Consider the following 24263-nt stretch of genomic DNA (forward strand, 5'->3'; position numbering starts at 1 on the left):
ACTCCATGAACAGGGCCCTCCTTTTCCTTCTTTATTTGTCTGAATTGTAATTGCACTGTCCCCCTTTATATTGTAAAGTGTTGTGTAAACTGTTGTCGCTATATAAATCCTGTATAATAATAATAATAGGTTGTGTTATTCGCAATGCTGAAATTCATTTTTCCTATAGGCCAAAATCACACCAATGTCTTACATTGAAATGCAGTGCACTAAGGAAAACAAAATAAATTATTTTGGCCTCTGCTATGAAAAGCACATTGACGCAACACGTTATTAAAACTGTATGCCAACACGTCAACTCAAGCATGTTTAACGCTTGCTAAATGCAATGCACATGATCTGATTCCATCCAAAAACTTGTATGCATGTATATAAAGTAATCATAAAATAATTTGGCATTCCTGTACTAACCCAGTCTATTGTATTGCCTTTTTTGGAAATCTGTTGATTGTTGAACAGTCCTGCTTGTGATCTCAGTACCACAGACTGCTGTCTCTCTTTTCAGGGGGAACGCACCTCCGGCACTGAATGTTTGTAATGGCAAGGGTTGCTGGAAGGTCTATTGATACTGAATGCTAAGGGATCTATTGTTACTGGAGGGGATAATTTTTTTGCATGGGGGTATATTGTTGCTGGTGGTGGGATATATTGTTGCTGGGTGGTCTTATGTTACTGGGGGTCAGTTTCCATGCGATTTGAACACGAATGCAGTGCGATTCCTGTCCAAAACACATGAGGTTTACTGCACAGCTCCTGTAAAAACAAATAGTATAGTGCATCCCTAGATTTAGGTTTAAACATAAACATTTTATAGAAGAGTTTGACTGAACCACGCTCATATGATCCCTGATGCTCTGCTCACCCACTGCTGCCAGTAAAACAAAGGAAGCTGTATTGGAGTGTGCAGCTCTGGACACCCGGGTGACTGGGCCCCTCGGACCCCGCATGTCCCCTACGTGTGTATCAGCTGTCCCCCCTGATGGCGGCCCTGCCCACCTTTAGATCAATACATTGTCTGTGCCCTCCTTTGCCATTGGACCACTGTGACAGAAACATGAGGCATAGGAACTGTTTTTGTTATTGCTCATTCATAGATCTATAACAATGACATGTTATAGAGAAGGAGTGATCACCAAAGTTTTATATTTTTTTAAATCTTCTGCAAGTACATGTCTGCTTAGAGCAGTTCAACCAGGGTTTTGTGGAACACTTAAGTTCCTCCACAGGATGCTAGGGTTCCTTGAGTAGTAGTAGATTGAACGTCCATCAGACTGCTACATAGTCCCCAGGGTCATAGTCACCTAACAGAGCCAGCATCCCACTGACCCCCAATTGGTGCATTATTTTAATTGACCAGTAATGTAAGCGGCATACTTCCTCTCACTGAACATAGATGTAGAGTGTATCTATTTAATCATTTCATAATTTAAGGATGCCCTTCTCCCACTGACCACTGTAAGGGGACACCTCTCCTACTGGCCACCAGTGTAAAGAGACCCTTTACTGAAGACCAGTGTAAGGACACATTTCTATATACTGCAGCAATTTGAGGCAGGATTCTTTCCTGGCCATTATTATGATTATTTTTATTTTAAAATCATGATCAGTAGTATGTTTTCATAGCAAGCGGGGAAGGGGGGGGGGTGGTTATTGAAAACATATCTACCTTGGGTGTCAAATATTGTAAGTACGCCAAGTCCTTATTCTTTTAATTATTACTATTTCTATAACTTACTGATCTTGCAAATATATCATGTAGATATCGTTCTTCGCTAGAGTTCTTGGAGGCACAGGGACCTTAGAAACAGTTAGAAACCTTAGAAAAACTTAATGATTAAAAATTAAAAAAGGGCAAACAGGCAGGAATTTTAATGCAGAAGAGACATGCTTAATCTCTTCCACATCAAAGTTACCTATTTGCCTGTCCACTCCTCCATAGAGAGCCACGCAGGTGCCGCTCACTGTGCAAATTCAGCAGACTGAAGTCTCGTGCATGCGCTGGAGTGATGTCATCCCCACCCTGCCAATGAAAGCAGCTGACAAATAAGACCCAGAAGCCGACGATGATGCCTGAAGATGACAGGTGGGGAGCTCTGGGGCATTGCATCGATGGATCCAAGGTGAGTATAGTTCCTTTTTAACCACTTTCTTGCCACCCTGTAGCAGAAGTACTGCTACAGGGTGGCAGGACTGTGCAAAATCATGTATATATACATGATTTGCATTGTGCATGCTGCCTTACCTGCGTCACTATTGGTGACTAGGGATGTCAATCACTGGGTCCTGGCTGGCGATTACTGGCCAACACTCGGCAACCATCGGGTAAAGCTGACAGGGGAGAGACCGTGTATTACCAACACAGGTCTCTCTCCTGTCAGCATGCCTCCCTAGTAAAACACAGCATACTGTGAAACAGCACACAGTTAACCCTTTGATTGCCTCAGATGTTAACCCCTTCATGCCCAGTGTCATTAGTACAGTGTCAGTGCTTTGTATTAGCATTGATCACTGTATTATTGTCACTGAGAATGTCACTGGCAGATAGTTTCTCCCCCCCCCCCCCAGTGTCAGAAAGCCCGCTGCAGTCCCGCTATAAGTCCCTGATCGTTGCTATTACTAGTATTAAAAAAAAAAAAAATTCCAGTATATATACTGCCATTTGTAGACGCTATAACTTTCACATAAACCAATAAATTTACACGTATTGGGATTTTTTTTCGCAAAGACGCAGCAGAATTAATTTTGGCCCAAATTTATGAAGAAATTTGATTTTTAAAATTTTTTATTGGAAATGTTTTATAGTAAAAAGAAAAAATACTGTTTTTTTTTCACAATTGTCGGTACTTTTTTGTTTATAGCGCAAAAAAAAAACAATGATAAAACATTTGTGTAAAAAAAACATTATAAATAAGTGATTACATACCTTCTGTTCTCAGCGGCATAAAGAGCTGGGGGAGGAGAAACAGAAGCACACTGATCATGTCAGGACAAGTCTGATTATTAGAGGAAAGCACACTGAGTTCCCAGAGCAACTTGAAAACTGACCACGGTGTGTTCTACTTAGTGTGGTCATTTTTTAAAATCTCCTTTTTGGGAAGGCCTAAGCAATCCTTTTAATCTATAGCCATTTATTTAGGCACTGTACGGTATTGGTAAATATAAAGGAGAGTGTACAATTGATTGTATGTGATGTGTGTGGCCAGTTTTAGATTAGTATATTTAGATTGCCAATTTCAAATCACTGTATGTGTAGTGTTGGAATAAAGGGGTCACTTTTCTGCAGGTACTAGTGATCTTTGTTACTTGTATGACACTTTGGTGTGGTGAATAAGTAGAATGCAGTTGCATATAATATCCAATTTTATATAAGAAAATACTGATTCTCTACCCCTTTGCAGAGCTGTCAAAATGAAGAAGAAGATGAGGAAAAAGAAAAAACATTTGAAGTGAGTTGTTTCTCTTTCTAATATAATTACACATTACCAATAGGGTAATGATTTAAAATTATTTTACTGGCTTCTCTAATGTAATTGCACACATTTTTCATCCCTCCTTTTTAATCAACAGCAGCTAAAATATGCAGTGTATTTTGTTAAGCTACAGAGTGTTTGTTTTTGTAGTGCTGCATTTGGATGGTTCAAAGGTTGTTGTAAAAATATACCATCTAATTTCTCTGTTTACAGGAAAAAGAAATGGAAAAACAAAAGACATTATACCAGCAGGCCCGTCTACATGAAAGGGGGGCTGCTGAGATGGTGCTCCAGATGATCAGTGCAAGTAAAGGTTAGATTTCATTTTCTGGGGGTATAAATGCTCCTCAAAGTCATGCATATTGTTTCATTCATTCCTGAATCTTTACGATTCTGGGTATTTTACACAATGATATCATTAAAGTGTTCCTGGTTTACAGGAGATTGTAGTCAGACTATGAAATTTGTGGTGAGCTTGAGGCCAGCTTATAGAGAATGATTGCTAGCCTGAGCCAAAGAAAGCTCATCAGGCTAAAGCTGGTCATAGATGTTTTTTTTTTTTTATATCAACCAGGATAAAATGATTTTCCCATCCACACATTTATGATGGACAGAGGAATCTTCCCTGCAGTGTCATTGTATTTTGACAGTGGGACTCCATCGTTCTCAGAATACACTGATCAGTGCTGCAGCCTATTAGCTGCAGTGCTGATCGAACCCAAATTTTCCAACAGTCCCATTCAAGAAGAGTTGATTACTAGGTGGACTCCTTTCAAACAGGAGCAGCCATAAATTAATCAAAATTCAGCTGGTCCTTGCTGAACCGGCCAAATTTCGATCCATGTGTGGCTAGCCGTAGGTAGCACACACTTCAAGGATCGGAAAGGCTGAAGGCTGCACATATTGGGTGGTTGGGTGCATCACTGGGACTGCTTTATACAAGATAACTGTTTATTGTTTTATATAGCAGTCTACAGACTACTATATAATGAATAAATTATTAATTAAAATTTGTATCAGCATCTGAACATAAACTGCATTGACTCAATAACCCTTTTTTTATTAAATATTTACTTTATTAATTATCCATAATCTGTTAATATTCATTGCTTTGAGAGTGTATATTTTTTATTACACAGGTGAAATGAGCCCTATGGTTGTGGAAACGCTAAAACTTGGAATAGCGATTCTAAACGGTGGCAATACTGTGGTACAACAGGTAAGGCAGACCACTAAATTCTTTCTTTACACTTTATTAATCAATCTACAGTGTGATCATAAAAAGGGAAATGTGTCAGGAATCTAGGTTTAAACTTTCAATTACCTTAACACTATTTCTAAAATTCAGTTTCTTAAAATCAGACAATTAATTTCTTATAAAAATTATATGTGGATGATAAGTTTGCATGTTCCAGGTCTCCTTTAGATTCACCATTAGCTATGTAGTACGAGAGCCTAGCAGGATAGATGCAGAGTAAAAGGGTTGCTTAGAGTTGTCACCATAGTATATAATTTTAGTAAAGCTAAAGGTGATTGTACAGGAATAGTACAATCAGATTGTATAGTGCATGGCCAGCTTTAAATTTTGTTGTTTGACAGATATATACTAGTGTCTGAAAAAGGTTATTCTTTTGAAGTTGAATTCTGTCTTAAGATCGTATTTGTATTCACAGAAAATGTTAGATTACTTGAAAGAGAAAAAGGATGCTGGATTTTTTCAGAGTTTGTCTGGCTTAATGATGTCATGCAGGTGAGTGGGTTTCTATTTTATATATATATATATATATATATATATTTTTTTTTTTTTTTTTTTTTCTCAATTCTAGAGTGCACTTTCCTTTGGCCTTGGGAAAATGTAATGCTGTTTTTTTTCACTTGCTAAGTGCAAAACATAACATTCAACAAGCTTCTTTTCTCATAGTGAAATATGACACTGTAAAGCATTTAACTAGGTTCAACAATTGATTCAAGCCCCCGCTTTTTTACCTTACAGGGTACACTACACACAAGGTCAATTCAGCAGTGTTACTAACAGTACAGCAGAACCCCCTCACCAACGTAGGTCGATTCAAGACTGATTCTAATTTTGTTCTTTGTCTCTTTTTCCTTCTTTATTCAGTGTTCTTGACTTGAATGCTTTCGAGAGACAGAACAAAGCAGAAGGCCTTGGAATGGTTACAGAAGAAGGAACACGTAAGTTTAAGCGTCATTCACTTTCCCATGAACGCCTATCATTGAAGAGTAAAGTCATACTTTATTAAAAAAAAAAAGTAACAGACATTGTGAACAGCATATGGCTTTACTACATTTAAGAATCCAACTTAGAAACTAAGATCCTGAATCCTGACTGAAGCATCTAATGCTAACACTTGCAATACTGTAATGTGTAGAAATTGAAAGCTGTACTCCATGCTCAGTATTCATCTAAAGAAGCAGTAAAAAATTGTGTAAAATATTATATAGGACCAGAACACTAGATAGTACTCACATTTTAGGGTTTCTAAATGTAGGCAGTTGCATCTGTGCATGTGGGGAATATTATTTAACTTTTTATACACAGCCTGTCAGCTTTGGGGTGACACAATCCACATTTTGGTGGACTGACCATTAAAAACATAGGCTGAACACATATTTGGAGTTGCTGGATGTTTGTCTATACTGGAACTGATCCATGTTTCCACACCATTTTTTTAAATGCCCAAACCAGTTAAAAGACAATATCAAATATATGGTGCAAAATTTTAGAAAGACTCAAGTTGCTTAACCTCCTCGGCGGTATGATTTCCGATTTTTTGTGCTGAAAACGGTACCATTTTTTTGCATGGAAATATGTAGTTTTTTATTGTAGGCTGTAATTTTTAGCAATAACTCACTGAAATCTGTACGAACAAGAGTCTAGTAAACATTCCGGATATGATAAAACTCGAAACACGAAATCATAAATTATAATTTAATAAATCATAATAAAAAATAATAATATAATAATAATAAATTTAATTCAATAATATAATCAAACCAAAAACACTGAAATTTGAAATACAGAGGCAAATTTGCACATCGCTGAGCAAAGTCGCAAAATCGTTTTCAGTGTCTGATGACGAATTTCCCCATGAATCATTATCACTCAATTCTGCAAGTGGTTCTGATTTTCTACCGCTGTTCTCTAGCTGGTCTAAAACCACTTTTGATGTAAAGGGACGCTTTTTGGACGCCATGGACTTTCTAAGTTTCCAGGCAGAAAGAACAGACAAAATGCAGGCAGGGCACAGGACAAAGCAGTAGGGACAAAATATATGTGAAATGCATTGAAACAGCAATGACCGCAAAAATGACATCTTTTAAAAATGTCAAATTTCCCGCCGGTTCCCATACATCCCAACGTCACAGGGACCGGAACACGGAAGCCGGATGCCGGCATCGGCCGGAGGAGATGGCCGGGGACGCTGCAGGGGACACATCGCGGGAGCGAAGGACAAGGTAAGTGCTGCAGGGACCCCCTGAGCAACTCCGCATGGTAAGCCCGAGTGTAGCTCGGGGTTACCGCTCTTGGTACTCAAATTTTACCCCGAGCTACACTCGGGAAAACCGCTAAGGAGGTTAATGACATGTTTTGTCACTGTAGCCACTTTAGGAAATCATTAACCATGTTGCTCTTAATGTAAATCCACCAAAATTTGATCTTTTTTGTTTGTCAGTATGCCAGAGGATTGAAACATCCAATAATTTCTAATTTACTTTGACGGCTCCTAACTCCTACGATGTGGCATCTCTCTGGGGATTTATATGCATTTACAGTGCTGCAGCAAGAAAGTTGAGACTTTATCACAGGATGTGTTGTAAAAAGAGTTGAAATTGAAGCGCCACACCACTGCTAAATGGTTTAGATACAACTTTATTCAGTTGAAGGTCAGGGGTACAATTCAAAAAGTATCCAATGTGTTTCAAGGGTCTAAGTGCCCCCTTCATCTGGGCTTGACTGGCAACAAAGTGAGCAAACCAGAAGTGCACTGGATCTACAGTGGTATTTTGTCCAATGCGAATCAAACACACAGGCCTAATCAGCAGCTTGTTTGTATGTGGCAGAGCTGAGAACTAAGGTGGCAGGCTAAAGTGATCCAAATATATTTGAGATGTGAATAGGTTCACATCAATAGTGTTCATCCATAACAAAATAGCAGTTTTAGATGGACTAACTCTTTATTTTTCAGACCTGTATTAGTGTTTTGATGTTAGTATCAGACTATCCTTTGCTATCTATTCATTTCTTATAAGTTATCCATCCCTTTATCAGGTCTTTTAGAATTGCCTTTAGTGCAATATTTAACAAACATACTGTGGAGATCTCCTAAGGGTTTAGTGTGGAAACCGCAATCTGATATCACATCTATACAATGCTTTTGTTTAGAAAACAAATATTTTCAAATATTTCTCTGAAGCAATGAACTAGAATTGTTCCTTCCATCTATTTTATGATCGATTTGTCAAGCGGTTTGAGAGAAAGTCTGATTGAGCATTTACATTACTGCCCAGATGAAGAGCATGTTAAGGTCCATTTTGTCACTGAAAAGTGCTGACTGTAGAAACTACATTATGCAACAGCAATTTACTATTTCTCCCTCTTTTTTATACTTCCATGCACAGTCATTGTCCGGGAACGAGGTAGGTGATGCTTCTTCTTCAGATAAATGCAACCCTAATTACATTTTACTCTAGGCATTTGTTACTCTCTACATGTCATGCTGAGGGCTGCATGTTTCTACTTGATAAACTAGCAGATCAACTTTCATCTTATCAGCATAAGCCTGCAGACTTTCATTAATTATCTGCTTATCACTAATATTCAGCTCTTATATCCTCTGGTTTCTTTTTTTTTTCACATATGTTTATTATGTTTTCAAGTGCAAGTTTCTCCTCTCGGACTCTGTAATTGCAGACTATGTGTTACATTCAATAAAATGTTACTTAAATGTAACTATGTATTACATTTAAATAAATTTACCAGTATATAACTTTGCTACTGTAGATATCTGCACTCATTTATCTGTATAGTTACTGTAGATACCCGACATAGCATACATCACAAAATATCTGTTAGAGGGCGGCATTAAAAGAAAAACCTAGTTTATGAACTCTATTTCTGAAAAACACATTGAGCGACTATTGGAAAGAGTTTCAACCAACCTCTTAAGATTCTTATTTTGGTTTATATCCCTACGACTCCTTTTCACAGACAGATCATACACTAGTGCCAATTGCAATGCTTTTCTCTATTGCTGTTGACACTATTGAACTCATCTCATTGACTAATCACTTGACAGTAAAACGTACCCTTTCTTACTCGCGTTTAGATTACATAGTTCCATAGTTAGTCTGGCTGAAAATAAGACAAAAGTCTATCCATTCAACCATAAAAAAAAAAGTTATCCTACACCCACAGTTGATCCAGAGGAAGGCAAAAAAAACAGCAAAGCATGATCCAATGTGATAGGCAATCGGATATTCCCTGGATCAATTTTACCTATAAATGTTAGAAACCAGTTATATTCTGTGTATCCAAGAAAGAATCTAGGCCTTTTTAAAGCAATCCACTGAGCTGGCCAGAATCAACTCTTGAGGGAGTATGTTCCACATTTTCACAGCTCTTTCTCTATTTGGAGATTAAATTTCTTTTCCTCCAGACATAAAGAGTGCCCCCTTGTCCTCTGTGATGACCTCAAGGTGAATAATGCCTCACTATATGAACTAATGTATTTATACATGTTGTTCATATCCCCCCCTTAATCTCCTCTTCTCAAGAGAGAATAAATTCAGTTCCTCTAATCTTTCCTCATAGCTGATCTCCTCCATGCCTCTTATCAGTTTGGTTGCCCTTCTCTGTAATTTCTCCAGTTCTCCAATGTTATTTTTGTGAATTGGTGCCCAAAATTGAACTGCATATTCCAGATGAGGTATTACTAATGATTTGTACAGAGGTAAAATTATTTCTCTCTCTCTGGAGTCTATACCTCTTTTAATACAAAAGAGGATTTTGCTCGCTTTAGAAACCGCAGCTTGGCATTGCATGCCATTATTAAGCTTGTGATCTACCAGAACTCCCAGATCCTTCTCCATCATTGATTCCCCCAGTTGTACTCCCCCTAGTATGTATGATGCATGCATATTCTTAGCCCCCAAAAGCATAACCTTACATTTATCAACATTAAACCTCATTTGCCACATAGTTGCCCAATTAAACAGTGCATTGAGGTCGACTTGTAAGTTGGAGACATCATGTAAGGATGTTATTCCACTGCACTGCTTGGTGTCATCTGCAAAGACTGAAATGGTATTTTTAATCGCAGACCCTATATCATTTATAAATCTATTAAAAAGTAAGGGTCCCAACACTGACCCTTGGGGTATACCACTAACAACCCTAGATCATTCAGAGTATGAATCATTAACCACTACTCTCTGAATACAATCGTTTAGCCAGTTTTCTGTCCATTTACATACAGATTTTTCCAAGCCTGTAGACTTTACCTTACACATTAGCCTTGTGTGGGGAACTGTGTCAAATGCTTTTGCAAAATCCAAGTATACCACATCCTCAGCCACCCCTCTGTCCAAGGTTTTGCTCACCTCCTCATAAAAAGAAATCAGATTTGTTTGACAACTTCTGTCTTTCATGAATCCATGCTGTCTGTTGCTTAAAATATTTTTTTCCAGGAAGAACTCATCTATGTGGTCTTTTAATAAACTCTCCACTATCTTCCCAACTATAGATGTTGCATTCATTACATTGCAGTCTGGATATTTATGCTCTTACACTTTGGGAAACTTAAAGGCGGTGTTAAGAAGCCAGCCACTGCATTCAAGTGACCTACTCTCTTAATAAGGAATGCATTGCCCACCTTCAACTTCTTGATTGCAAACTTCATGAAAAGGCATCTGCCTTTCGACAAAGCCTTGCCAGATGCCACAAAATCACACTTGGTAAAGCTAAATGTGACCTTAATCTCCTTCTGCTGGTGTTGGCAGAAAAGTCACTTAGGCTTATGAAACACTTTTTTAACTAAAGGCAAACAAGATTCATTTTGGTGTCTTCATTGTGGAAATATGATCTCTCACAGAAACCCTTTCACCTGCATATTGGAAAAATGCCTATACAAGTAATCCTACCAAAAGAGTCCAAATATTCCATCACTACCTTTTGAAATTGTATGTCCCTTCATATGCCTACTCTTTAGCAAAAGCCAATGCCTTCTTTTTCCAAATATTTTTTTCATGGGTTCCGAATTCATTATGTGCTCTATCATGGGAATTAAATTTAGCAATAAAATCTGTAAAATTACATAAAATACCCGACCCCAACAGCTACTTAATTGCAAAAGCTACTGTCTCTTACATGATGCTTTCAACTGCCTTCATGACTGACAGTTCTTCCATCTCTTATTGCTGCAATTCCTATAAATCCTAAACCCAACACTGATAATTCTGATTTGTCAAACTTCTGTGCCATTTTACTGGTAAACAATGATATAAGCTTTTCACAAAAAATCTTGGCTGCCAGATTAAACCAAGGGGTAGGGGCTCTTATTTATAAAGATCAACGGGGCTTTTTGCCTGCTAAGCAAGTTAGTGATAACATTTAGAAAATAGCTCTGTTAATAGAGACCTCTAGAAAAAGGAATATCCCACTCATGTTACTATTGTTAGATATCAGAAAATCCTTTGATTCTCTGTCTTGCCCATATCTCTTTTAAATTCTGGGCGAATGGGGATTTGGCCCAAAATAATGTTTCTGAATTTAGACGCTCTATAGTGACCCTACAGCCTATGTGAACTGTGCTGATTTCAAGTCCTCACAGTTTCCAATCCTACAGGGTAGTAGGATTGCTCGCTGTCCCCACTTTTATTAGCCTTGGAGATTAAACCTCTGGCCCATCTGGTTAGATCGTCCCCGGATGTCTCTAAAGTAAGGGTCAATTCACTCATAGTGTGGTGGCCATCGTTTTTCTGCATGAAAGAATGCCAGTCACCACCGAAACACACAAAAAAGTAATTGTTTGTGTCCTATTCACACAGCAATCCACTCTGGAGCTGTACTGCTATACTCTCTTCCCTTTTTTTTCTCTTTTACTATAAGTTGAGTAAATTTTTTTAGACCATCTAGGCTGTTTACTGAACTGTTTACACAGCAAACTATACTTATACTGTGCAATAAAATTCATGTTAAAATATTTTGCAATAAAGTTTGCATGTCCAAAGAAGTGCATAAACAAATCTGTAAACAAAAAAAACCCAGCATAATCTCTATACTTCCTCTTGTGAATTGAATTCCACTTTCCAACACCACCACATCATGTATTCCAAAACACCAATCCACAACCATCCATGGGGCTCAGATCGTATCCAATGCCACTCAAAGCAATGATAACACATCAAATGCTCTAAAAATATTGTAATAAACACATAAAGTGTGCCAATATACCTGTACATACATTAAAAAAGAAACACAGTCAATATGTGAGTCATAACATTTCTGCTTCCCTAGGGATCGAAATCAATATGGCTTTAGAAAAACCCTGGTTGTTTTTGTTCACAGATTTGTTTATTCACTTGTTTAGATACATGGACTATTGCACAACAGAGGCATGTTTAAGCATGAGAAGTAGCGAGGCATGTGTATGCAAAGTGCTGCCCTATTTTATATATATTCTTGATTTTTGAACTGTGGGTGATCACAGACAGTGCAAGCTTGCTTTTTTATATACAGTAGATATAATCTTTTGTTGCGTGGTAACACTTATTACTAATTTTTACCCAGCAAACTACCATGACTTATGTTCCATAGTCTCTGAAGCCAGTCATGAATTGGGTACCCATGATGACAGGTTGTATATTGGTATTGTTGCCTCTTGCTTTTCCACTGACAAACAGCACAGAAAATTGGCGCTGGCTGGTTGGCCAGGATGATGTTGATGCTGCTCAAGGCAACTTCTCCTGACGTGTCTAGGCTTGCAAGAATAACTTCTGCAATATTCAGCTGATGTTAGCTTGTTACCAGGAGTTCCAGGTGTTGGCCACTTGGAAACTTCATTTTCAGGGGTTGCTTATGGTGTGTTCCCTCAATTCCAACAACTAGAGGGAGCCCCACAGTGGTCAGATACTTAAGTACTAATAAAGGTATCTGCCAATTCTGCTGCCTTTTTGCCCCAACACAAATTGTCAAACTTCTTCAGGTAGAAGTGCAGAAGTTGATCCTGGATCATTGGGTCTTGTTGATTCATACAAATCTGTTTCAGTCCCTTGAACCAAATTGTTGTGAGTCTGCATGTCCTTTCTGCAGTGATACGAATCTGTTACGAATACCTATACAGTTGTAAGTTGATACTTTTTGAATATTGTGTTATTTATGGTCTCATAATCATCATTCTGGTCAGTTGGCAATTCTATATAGGCCTCCTGGGATTTTACTCTCATCCCTCAGACACCAAGTCCATTTTAAAGTGATATTAAAGTCTCAATTTTTAAAAAAATAATAAACATTTATTTATTTATTATAGGTACTTCTATAGTGCTGTCAATTTACGCAGCATTGTACATATATATTGTACATTCATATCAGTCCCTAACCCTCAAGGGGTGTACAATTTAAGGTGTTTTACTTACCTGCTCTGTGCAAGTATATTGCACAGAGCGGTCCCTTACCTATTCTTTTTTGGTCTCTTGCCAGCACTTTTTGCTCCTCCTCTTCTCCAAGTGTCCCCATAGCAAGCCGTGTGCTGTGGGGGCACTCATGCAGGCTCACTCTTGAGCCAAGCTTTGTGCGTCCATAGACACACACAGCATGGTTTGGCCCTGTCCCCAGCTCTATCCTCGCAGGATTTGACTGACAGCAGAGGAGCCAATGGCTCCTGCTACTCTCAGAGACTCCTCTAAAAAGATCAAGAGGGGAAGAAGAACTGCAGCCGGGAACAGCACTGGATTGATAGAGGACTCAGGTCAGTGTTTAGGGATGAGGGACTAGCTAAAGGAAAGTTGTTTTTTTACCTTAATGCAGAAAATGCATTATGGTAAAAAACCTTTTGTGTTTAGAATCACTTTAATTAAGAAACACTGTTTGCTCCATTAATGCTGAGAGGCAGTGACTAACAGCTGCAGTGTGCCAGGACATGCCAACACTTAGGCTGGCCATAAACGTATAGAATATCGCCTGTTTACAGTTACTATATGTCTCTTGACAACGATTTGTCCACTAAACACATAGAATAAAATTTGTTCAAAGATTCTTCTTCAGGTTCACCAAAGGACATGGGCAATACTAGACAGGGGATTTTTCTTTTCGATTAACACATAAACGTTTACACTTTGGTTGAAACAATGAAAGTTTTCAATTTGGATCCATCGACAGCCGGGCCTACTTTCGAAATCAGCTGTAAAATTGAGTCCTCTAACGGCTTGAATGTCGAATGATCTTTTAAAAAATGAAAATTGTCGGTATATTCTATACCTGTATAGGGAGCATTAGACAAGTCACAGATGATTCAATTTTCTCTCTAACCTATTAGAGCTAGTTGCGTACATTAGCTATTTTCTTCAAAAGGTGAACTGATTGTGTCCTGTCTGAAAGAGGGTCAGAGAAAGATGGACCTTTTTTAAAAAAATATCACTGGCTGGGTTTGCAAATTTCAGAACAACAAGGTTGGCCTGCATATCTTACTCATTTTTATCATCCTTCAGGCCTCATTATCTTCATAGCACTTTTAGGCCTCTTGGGCATAGGGCATTTGATTTTCTCCTCTGAACAGCTTTTACCACTGGCAGGAAAAATAAACATGTGCCTGAAGCCGCATATTGCACATGAGTTAAGGAGCTATTGGAATGCATTAATGCCCAAACACTAAATGCACCTAGTGTTAAGGTGTGTTTAGACGTGTCTAGCGGTTTTTCTGCTCAAAAGCAGGATATATATTGGCTATAGGACTACAGGTCCCAATATCCTCCGCTGTCAGAGAAACGGAATCCACTTTGCTAATAGGAAATGATGTAGCAGTCCCAGTATTGGGCACTAGGGGAAAAAGGATTAACCATAGTCTCATCTGTAAATGTACCAGAATGACATAATGATACAGCTGTTGCATGGCTACATCAGCTTTATGTGCCTGGCCAAAGAATGCCCAAAACAATCCCCCTGTTTAGCTACATGCATCACAAGAATTTTAGTAAATTTGAACTGCTGTCATTTGTATTTGAATTGACACTCAGATTCACTCTTTTTCTTTTAATGCGGTCACTTTCAGAGTAATAAATTATGTTAAAATGCTCAAACAAAAGTGCAGTCAACTTTTAAGTACACAGACCACAAATGAACGATGTAGTCTTCAGATCTAACAAAATATAAACTTTTTAAAGATGTCGCATCTCAATTTTGTGATTTTTAAAAATGTATTTGTATGTTTTCATACCCAGGATATATGCTCTCTTAGAGCTAGTGTGAGATTTATGAGGGTCAGTGTCTGCTTTAGGCTGCTTTCACACTGATCTGCTTTTGGTGCGATCTTCAGTTAAAAAAAAAAGGAAGAAAACTGCATCCCTTTAAATCCTATGGCACTCTTCACACTAATCCGTTGCACTGCAGTGGTGAAAAAAATCCCGCTTGCTGCATTTTTGGTGCATGTTTGTCCTGTTGAAAAAACTGCAACAAAAACACATCCCTCTATTGAAATGAATGGAAACAGCAGCAAAAACACATAAAAAATGCAACACACCTGTAGGAAGTGCTTAGTCTAGTGGGGAAAAAACAGAAACACATCAAAAAAGCATCAAAAATTCAACACACCGCAGCAAAAACGCATATGCAGTTTTGACTTATTTTTTTAAGTGGAGCAGTGTGAAAGTAGCCTTAATGGGAAAATGCAGCATGCTTTTTACATCGGTTTGGGATGCCTCTGCAATTATTCAAAATTCACTGTAGGTGCTGTTTATCTGCATTTGACCTGCATTTAGCTGCTTTTGCATTCCTATGGATTTGTATCTGTTCTGAATGAAACAAATGTCTGTTGCTACAGGCTAGATGCGCATTGGACCCAGATGCAAGTTTAAGTGGAGTTAAACCCACCAATTTAACTGTTTCTGAAAAGAGTCAAAGCATGATTTAAGAGATGACTGTTAGTATTACTAGTGCGCTCATGCCAGCTCTAAACCGAACTGTCAAGTAATCAAATAGCTGGTGTCAAATCTGATCACATGTGCAGCACTTTGCCAATTGCAGATCAAACAGAAGCCAAGACCGCAACTTCCTTGGCTGTAATGGATCGAAGGGTTTAATTCTGCTCTAAATGCAGCAAGCTTTCAATTACTTTTTGGAGAAAAATGGTTTATATTTAATTTTTTCAAACATAGTTGAGATGTGATTGCGATAAGTATAAGCTGCCCTTGAAATGCTTTTCCATCAACTTCTATGCAAAGTATTAAAGCAAAATCAATGTGACGCATGTCAAAAGCAACAACAAATGCAAATGAAAGTTACTCTACCAAATCTAATTTAAAATCCTTCAAGATCCTTCAAAAATGTTCACAAACACAAAAATTGCAACAAAACCAAAACAATGACCTGTAAATATTAACTTTGAAACTCATTAGGTTTAGTCACATACAACGGATTTCAAGCTTTGTGGTGTAGATACCTGTTACTCAACTAAAGCTAAAACAGATGATAGCATAACTATACAGGACAGATTACGCATGAACTCATGTATTTACTTAATATGACTTGATATCATTTGTGTTTCCAAGGTGAGAAGGTTTTACAGAATGATGAATTTACAAGGGACCTTTTTAGATTCCTGCAACTTCTGTGTGAAGGACACAACAATGGTAAGATATTTACTTACCAGGACTGGGCGTTCAGTGAGGGAAGCACAACTGGGGTCTCAGCCCTGCATATTTCATCAGAAAAAAAGTTCTTCATACATAGTTGTTCATGTATGAATATAGCCTGCCAACAGTATTTGCAAATCAAATAATGTTTCTTTGATCTGGCATAATGTCAGTTGCAGTTTTTAATTAAGTTGTTTTATTTAACCCTATAATAACTCCTTCCTCGCCTTTTCCCCTTAGCTAGTATTTATTTGATTTTAAGTGACACTTAGTTCAGTGGTCAGTAGTAAGTATTGTAGAGTTCAAGGATCAGTAATGAATATCGCAGAGTTCAGTGGTCAGTTGCAAGGACCATAGAGTTCAGGAGTCATTGAGGAGGAATGAAGAGTGCAGAGGTTAGTAATAAGTGACACAGAGCTCAGTTGTCAGTAGTAAGTAATGCAGTGTTCACTGATCAGTTGTAAGTAATGCAGAGTTCAGTTGTCAGCAATAAGCAATGCAGAATTCAGGGGTTGGTAGTTTAGTGCAAAAAAGATGCAAAAAAAAAAACTTGTCAAGACTACACTAAGGGACTTTCTTGGTGTATTACCTCCCAATTAAGAACAGAAATGAATCAATTAAAAACCAAACTTTTCTTTGTATCCACGCACAGTTCAGGGGTCAGTAGTAAGTAACACAAAGTGGAGGGGTCAGTAGTAAGTAAAGCAGAGTTCAGGGATCAGTAGTAAGGAATGTAATGTTCATTGGTCAGTAATAATTGACACATTGTTCAGTGGTCAGAAGTAAGTATTGCAGAGTTCATTAATTAGTAGTAAGTAATGCAGAGTTCAGTACTCAGTATCTAGGAGCTCAGAGTTCAGTGGTCAGCAGTAAGTGATGTATAGTTCAGTGGTCAGTAATAAGTCATGCAGAGTTCAGTACTCAGTATCTAGGAACTCAGAGTTCAGTGGTCAGCAGTAAGTGATGTATAGTTCAGTGATCAGTAATAAGTCATGCAGAGTTCAGTGGTTGATAGTGAGTAACTGGAGAGTTCACTGATCAGTAGTAATTCACAGTTCAGTGGTCAGTATTAGGTAATGCAGAGCTCAGGGGTTGATAGGTGACGCAGTTAAAAAATGTAGCCAACTTTTCCTCCACAGGCTACTGATTAGTAGACTCTATAGTCCAGTGGCAGTTGTTCATAGAAATCAGGCAACAACACATATCCATTATGTATCCTGTTTTCTATTGTATGTATTTATAATAAAATAATATAGTTAAGTTTCATCATTCATATGTGCCTTTACACACAGCGAAAATACATGGAATATGCAGTACTGTATGTAAGATCTAAAGTACAAATGCTGCTATCCCACCAATCTGTTCATCCTTATAAAAAGTAAAAAAAATCAACAAATGCACAGCGGAACAGGTTTCTATAAAATCTTAAAAAACAAGTGGACAATTCATTTCTGAAGGCTTGTATGATTCGTAGAATATACACAACACATGTGTTACCATGTACCTTTTGTAATGAAAGCCTATTAAGTGCATTTTCATACTTTTTTTAAGACTTTCAGAATTTCCTCAGAACTCAGATGGGCAATACCACTACTGTAAATATTATTATTAGCACCGTGGATTATCTTCTCCGACTCCAGGTAATTAAAGCATGTTTTTTTGCTGTGCTCAGAAATAGAATGTCATCCACCAGGAATCCTCTATAAGTGCATGGCATTTTCTGGAGCCCAATTGTCAGAAAATTGTCTTTAATATGGTCTATGACACAAAATAATATTCACTACACAAAGAACAACAATGAGAGAGAAAGAAAACCTCTGCTAAATCTGCAATGCTTTAGTGTGTTAATCAGCAGGTTTATTGTGATTTGACCTCAGCTCATGCAATGGGAATGTGATTCCTTACAGAATGTAAGGGTATATTATTCCACTGTTTAGCATTGGTAATGTGATATTAATTTGATTCACTGTGCTGCCTTTTGTAACAGAGAAAATGTGTGTAAAGGTAATATAGAAAAGGATGCAGCAGTTAATTTTCTAGAAGGGCAAGTAGAACAGAATAGTTTGTGATGAAGGGCTACATTAACACTACAGAACAGCATGTAAAACCTTAAGAAATCCCACTCCATATACTTACAATTATGTGAAAATGGTAATGTGTGCATAACATCAAGTGTGGAGCAAAGAAAACTTAAGAAATGACCCATAGCAACTAATCAGATCCCTTGTTTGCGTTGAAAAATTAAAACATAATGGTTGCTGGAGTAACTGTTCCACTTGTAGGCCTAATTCACTGCTTTGCTTTTCAAAACCACAAATACTTTTAATGCACACATTGAATTTGCATTAGAACACACCCTAGGCTGGATGTTAACCCTAACTAGATGACATTTAGATTGCTAAAGCTCATCAAAGTCATATGTTTATCTCTTTTCACCATTCATCCTTTTTTGTAACCCAGTGCTGCTGGCTTCCTGCACACTTTTTGCAGCCAATTTTGGTCTACATGAATCAAGCACTTTAGTAGACGCTGTGGGGTTTATTTACTAAAGCTGGAGAGTGCAACATCAGACTCACTTCTGCATAGAAACCAATCAGCTTCCAGGTTTCATTGCCAAAGCTTCATTGAACAAGCTGAGGTTAGAAGCTGATTGGTTTCTATGCAGAAGGGAGTCTGATTTTGGACTCTCCAGCTTTAGTAAATAAACCCCTGCATGTCAGTACTTAGGGTGAGCTTCCAGGTAGAGACAATGTCAAAACATTCCTGCATAGGGGTCATTTCACGCGAGTGTTCAGTCTGGATCTGTCTGCCAGTTTATCAGACAGATCCAGAGTGAACCACATTGTGAGGTAGATTTATTAAAACTGGAGAGTGCAAAATCTGGTGTAGCTTCTAACTTCAGCTTGTTCAATTAAGCTTTGTAAAAAAAAACTGGAAGCTGATTCTATACAGAGCTGCACCAAATTTTACACACTCCAGCCTTAGTAATTCAACCCCTATGTGTCTATTGGTGGACAGATGTAAACAGATATACATTTTTATATCTGCTTCTATCTGAGTCAGTGTACATCTGCAGAAAAAAACCCAGAAAAGGCCTACGTAAATGGATGTTGTATATTTATGTCCATTTTTATGCAAGAAATGTGTTTTTTGTTTATACTTTTGTCAACTATGACTGTTTTCTTCAACACTTAAAAAAATAACAAATTAAAGTGTATGCAACTGAACTGAACTGAATTGAGCTGAAAATAGAGAAAAACTGATATAACCTGAATCGGTATTCATCTGTTTTCCTTCTTGTCACTGACTGAACTGATGACATCCATGTGAAAATGACCTTTATGATCATTGGCTTGGCCTTATTTTAGGGATTTAATAACGTCACATAGACTGCTCACTTTGCAAGGTAATCACCTCTGATATAGTGAATGAGGTAAAGCTTTGTTGAATTCCATCATACAATCATGAGCAAGCAAAAACACTGTATTTCCTTGCACATGATTGGGTATTTTTTGCAAATTGAATTTCCACTACATTCACTAAGCTAAGCAAAAATTCCCTTGTGAAATGAACAGCCTAATTTGTCAAAATCAACTGCACAATCTCTATTAGAAGTGCATGTAACAGGGTGACAATGCAAGTAAACAACTGGCAGACAGAGACAGGAAGGGGTTTATTTACTAAAGCTGGAGAGTCCAAAATCTGACTCCCTTCTGCATAGAAACCAATCAGCTTCCAGGTTTCATTGCCAAAGGTTCATTGAACAAGCTGAGGTTAGAAGCTGATTGATTTCTATGCAGAAGGGAGTCTGATTTTGGACTCTCCAGCTTTAGTAAATAAACCCCGAAGTGTCTGAATAAAAACCTTCATGTCAGGGTTACTAGGTATGATTAAAGAAAAGCTGAAGATTTTAAGACTGAAAATTACTTTTACATTTAATTTAATGCACATATTATACACAAAGATGAGAATGGAGCATCACTTAAATTTGCTTTTTCCAGCTCTTATCACTCAATCCCAATGACAACAATACTGAAAACTTTGACAGTCATCTGAATATTCACTTTTTCACTGGGTATCACTGCAGAATATTTAGATAAAGCTTTCTCCAGCTATGGTCCAGATTTCTGGGTCTATTTGACTAGTGCAGTTTACAGAGTACTGCTATACAGTGAAAATAATAGCCTTTTCATAGCCTTTTATCATTTCTACTTTTACCAAAAAGTTAAATGGCATTCTTGTCTATGGGTTACCATTAGTCGCTATGTATTTATTAAAGTATTACTAAACCCACAACAGTAAAATCAGTCTGTATATTCAGTAAAGCATGCTTGTTATACCTCTTTGTGGAACCTATGGAGTTAATCCTCCGCATTGTGTAAAAAAGGATACTTGATCCTGTCTTCTCTTATCCCCCCTTCTTCTACTGTCCCCCATCCATCTGCTGATAGAACAGAGCCTTGGGGGCAAGCTGCACATGCTCAGTTTGTTGTGTATTGCTTGAGAGTTTTTTTTTTCTTGTGAGGGTTCATGTGATCAGAACAGGACCAATCAGTGCTGTCCAGACAGAGGGTCAGGGATTATGCAGCCTATACAGGCAGTGAGTGGAGAATGAAAGCTCCTTCTACAAGCTTTAACCAGTGCTCAGCTGGACACTGATAGAAGTCACAAGACTGTTCTAACTGCTGATAAGAAAAGGTATTTAGCAGTTTAAATGTATTAAAATAATTGCATCTCCATGTTCTGTGTACTGTGGGAGACCAGATATAGTGAATGCAGGGTCTGGGGTTTAGTAACACTTTAAGCTCATATGTAAGGGCTATCCAAACAGTTTTAGTCCATCCACTATATTTTCAATGCTAGACATTGAAATTAACTTGACAGTGTTCAGTTAAATACAATTAGTTTTGACATTTAAGTATGTATTCATATCCTTTTAAGTATGTATTTTTCTGATCATCATCATCGTGGAATTCTTTGGCATTGCCATCTCAGAAGATTTATTAGATTGTATCAGCTTAAAAAAAACAGACTTTGTTTAATATATGATTGTATTTGAGGTTATTATACAAGGTCAATTTACAGAGAGACCAGTAGATTTCCATGGCTGAAAGTATTTTGTTCCTTACAGTCATCTGTAAAGTTGTGGAGGCGTAACATTATTTCATTCTGGTAGACAGGCCTGATAAAGATACAATTGAATGATACACTTGGGGTGCAAACCCAGTAACTCTAAAGATCTGTTCATTCCAGACCATAGCAAATGTGATTCTTCTACAGGAATCTATCAGTGACTTCTACTGGTACTACTCAGGGAAAGATGTGATTGATGAATCTGGACAGCACAACTTTTCCAAGTCTCTGGCTGTTACCAAACAAATATTCAACTCGCTCACAGAATACATTCAGGTAACAATTGTTTTACAAATTGTATGCATTTCAATCTATTTCACTTGAGAAACTTTATAGGTGAAATTCATTATGTTCAATGACTTGGATATCAGAGAACGTAAATTGAGTAAAGTATGTTCAAGAGGTTGTGAACTTGTTTTTATTGCCAGAGTGTACAACATACTATATACACGATTTTGTATGTTTCAGTAGCAGCTACTTTAGATTTTTTTTTTAATTTTATTAAAATTGTATTGAAAATAAATATATTAAAATGTTGACATTTAGGATTACTTTTGCACTCAGCTAGGGGCAAATAAATGTACTTTTAATAGAAACATGTTTTCACTTGTTCACCATCTTTTTATTTTTCAAATTTGGCAGTTTTATTTTCAATCTTTAAATGCATATTAATAAGTTATCTGTTCAAATAGACTGTCACTTTTTTATTAATAAAAATGGGAAATCATGGACAAAAAGGGTCAGAGAACCAGTGAACTAAGGAATTGATTTACTAAAATTGCAGTGTGCAAACTGTGGTGCAGCTCTGCACAAAAGCCAATCAGCTTCCAGTTTTTTTTTTTCAAAGCTGCAAAGACTTTTGTTGAGAAAATAACCTTCCCCTCTGGGTGATCTATGTACATTTCAAAGATTTTAACCAACATTGTTGCAGATTCCTACTTTTTGTTATTCTGAAGAAAGAGTTGTATGTTTCTCTGTGTCCATGTAGAAACTGAATCTAATGGGAGTGGTTTCATAATTACCAATCAGCTGCTGCACCTGCAGGGCTCTATTGAGGAAACTTCGAGGGTCTGCATCCCTATAGATATGATTTCCTATTGGGAGTATCTCGCCAAAAATGCCATTTTTGTTGTAAGGGATGCCTGAAATCTGACTTGTATCTTAGTGCAGACCTCTTAAAAAATCAGTGAGCCAATCACAAGAAATTATGTTTCTGGGGGGCATTCTGTATACATTCTATGTACAGAACACCTCCAGGTAGCTATATTGCAATGCACTTTATGGAAAATGACAGCGCTGCAGATTGAAAGGGAAGGGTACTTTTTAATACTTTTCAATATGACTTGTGTCACAATTTTTTAAGCTATATTATTTTTTATTTGCTATTTTTTTTTCCCCACGGAAGTGGATTTACCCTTTAATTGAACAAGCTGAAATTAGAAGCTGATTGGCTACCAGGCAGAACTGCTCCAGATTTTGCACTCTCCATTTTTAAATCAACCCTAAAACATTCTGATCCTGATCTCATTTGCACCTTCTTGGTATACAGACATCTTACTGATTTATTATAGAGCTTCCTCGAGTTTTGGGTTTCCAATGACAAACCAGTCTTTGGGTAGTGGTATTTTTAATGACCCAAGCACCTGAACTGAACCAATAATCACATCCACAGGTTTATAATCAAGAGTACATTTAACATGTATTTTGTTTAATTACAGGGGTTTCTTTTAAAATGTAAAATATAGTACTGTGGCCAAATCCAGTTTTTATCACCATTAAATGCCATAAAATATACCTTTAAAAACTAACATAATGTTACTATCAAAGGACAAAGTATACATTTCTTATTGGTAATACATAATTTCTACATAAAGACCTAACATTCCCCATCTGCCAAAAATATAGATCTTTCATAATGTTGTCAGCTCTGAGTCCACTTGTAGAGGCATACTGCACAGTGCAAGGGATTGCCCCAACATGGTATGTTATATGATTTTGTCATTTATGCATACCAACTTAGTTTTTCATGCCTATTTGATGGACAAGCCATGTGGATTTGAAGCTTGATTTACATCTGCAGTTTTATTTCGCAATTATTAAGGAATTCAAAGGCATATATGGGTGAAAACTATAAACTTGTATATCCAGCAGAAAAGTAAACAAAAGTCCTTTGGATATTAGGATTTTAACCACTTGAGCCCCAGAGGATTTACCCCCCTTAATGACCAGGCCTTTTTTTGCTGTTTGGCGCTGCACTAATTCAAATGATAATTGCGTAGTCATGCAATGCTGTACCCAAACGAAATTTACGTCATTTTTTTCACACAAATAGAGCTTTCTTTTGGTGGTATTTGATCACCTGTGCGCTTTTTATTTTTTGCGCTATAAACAAAAAAACCACGAAAATTTTGAAAAAAAACAATATTTTCTACTTTCAGCTATAAAAAATATATCGTAAACTCAAAGTTAGTCATAAATTTAAGCCAAAATGTATTCTGCTACATGTTTTTGGTAAAAAAAATCCCAATAAGTGTATATTGATTGCTTTGTGTGAACGTTATAGCGTCTACACGCTGTGGTATAGATACTGTAATGTATGCCTTTTTTTGCTATACAGCGCTGCACTAATTCAAATGATAATTGCGTAGTCATGCAATGCTGTACCCAAACAAAATTTATGTCCTTTTTTTCACACAAATAGAGCTTTCTTTTGGTGGTATTTGATCACCTGTGCACTTCTTATTTTTTGCGCTATAAACAAAAAAAACACGAAAATTTTGAAAAAAAAACAATATT

At 37.3% G+C, this 24263-nt stretch overlaps 1 protein-coding gene across 8 annotated transcripts in view; it reads left to right on the plus strand.

Moving 5' to 3' along the window:
• RYR3 (ryanodine receptor 3) overlaps nt 1–24263 on the plus strand; it is a 954561-nt gene that overhangs the window by 757482 nt on the left and 172816 nt on the right. For all 8 annotated transcript variants that reach the window (XM_089671311.1, XM_089671312.1, XM_089671314.1 and 5 more), the window contains 9 exons: nt 3399–3446; nt 3684–3783; nt 4610–4689; nt 5144–5220; nt 5590–5663; nt 8112–8129; nt 16251–16331; nt 17886–17974; nt 21615–21743. In XM_089671311.1, the coding sequence (XP_089527437.1) occupies nt 3399–3446; nt 3684–3783; nt 4610–4689; nt 5144–5220; nt 5590–5663; nt 8112–8129; nt 16251–16331; nt 17886–17974; nt 21615–21743 (696 nt within the window). The remainder of the gene's footprint in view (nt 1–3398; nt 3447–3683; nt 3784–4609; nt 4690–5143; nt 5221–5589; nt 5664–8111; nt 8130–16250; nt 16332–17885; nt 17975–21614; nt 21744–24263) is intronic.

This window comes from Staurois parvus, unplaced genomic scaffold (assembly GCF_062004578.1).
Source record: "Staurois parvus isolate SC_StPar_1 unplaced genomic scaffold, SC_StPar_1.0 ptg000104l, whole genome shotgun sequence".
Classification (NCBI taxonomy): Eukaryota; Metazoa; Chordata; class Amphibia; order Anura; family Ranidae; genus Staurois; species Staurois parvus.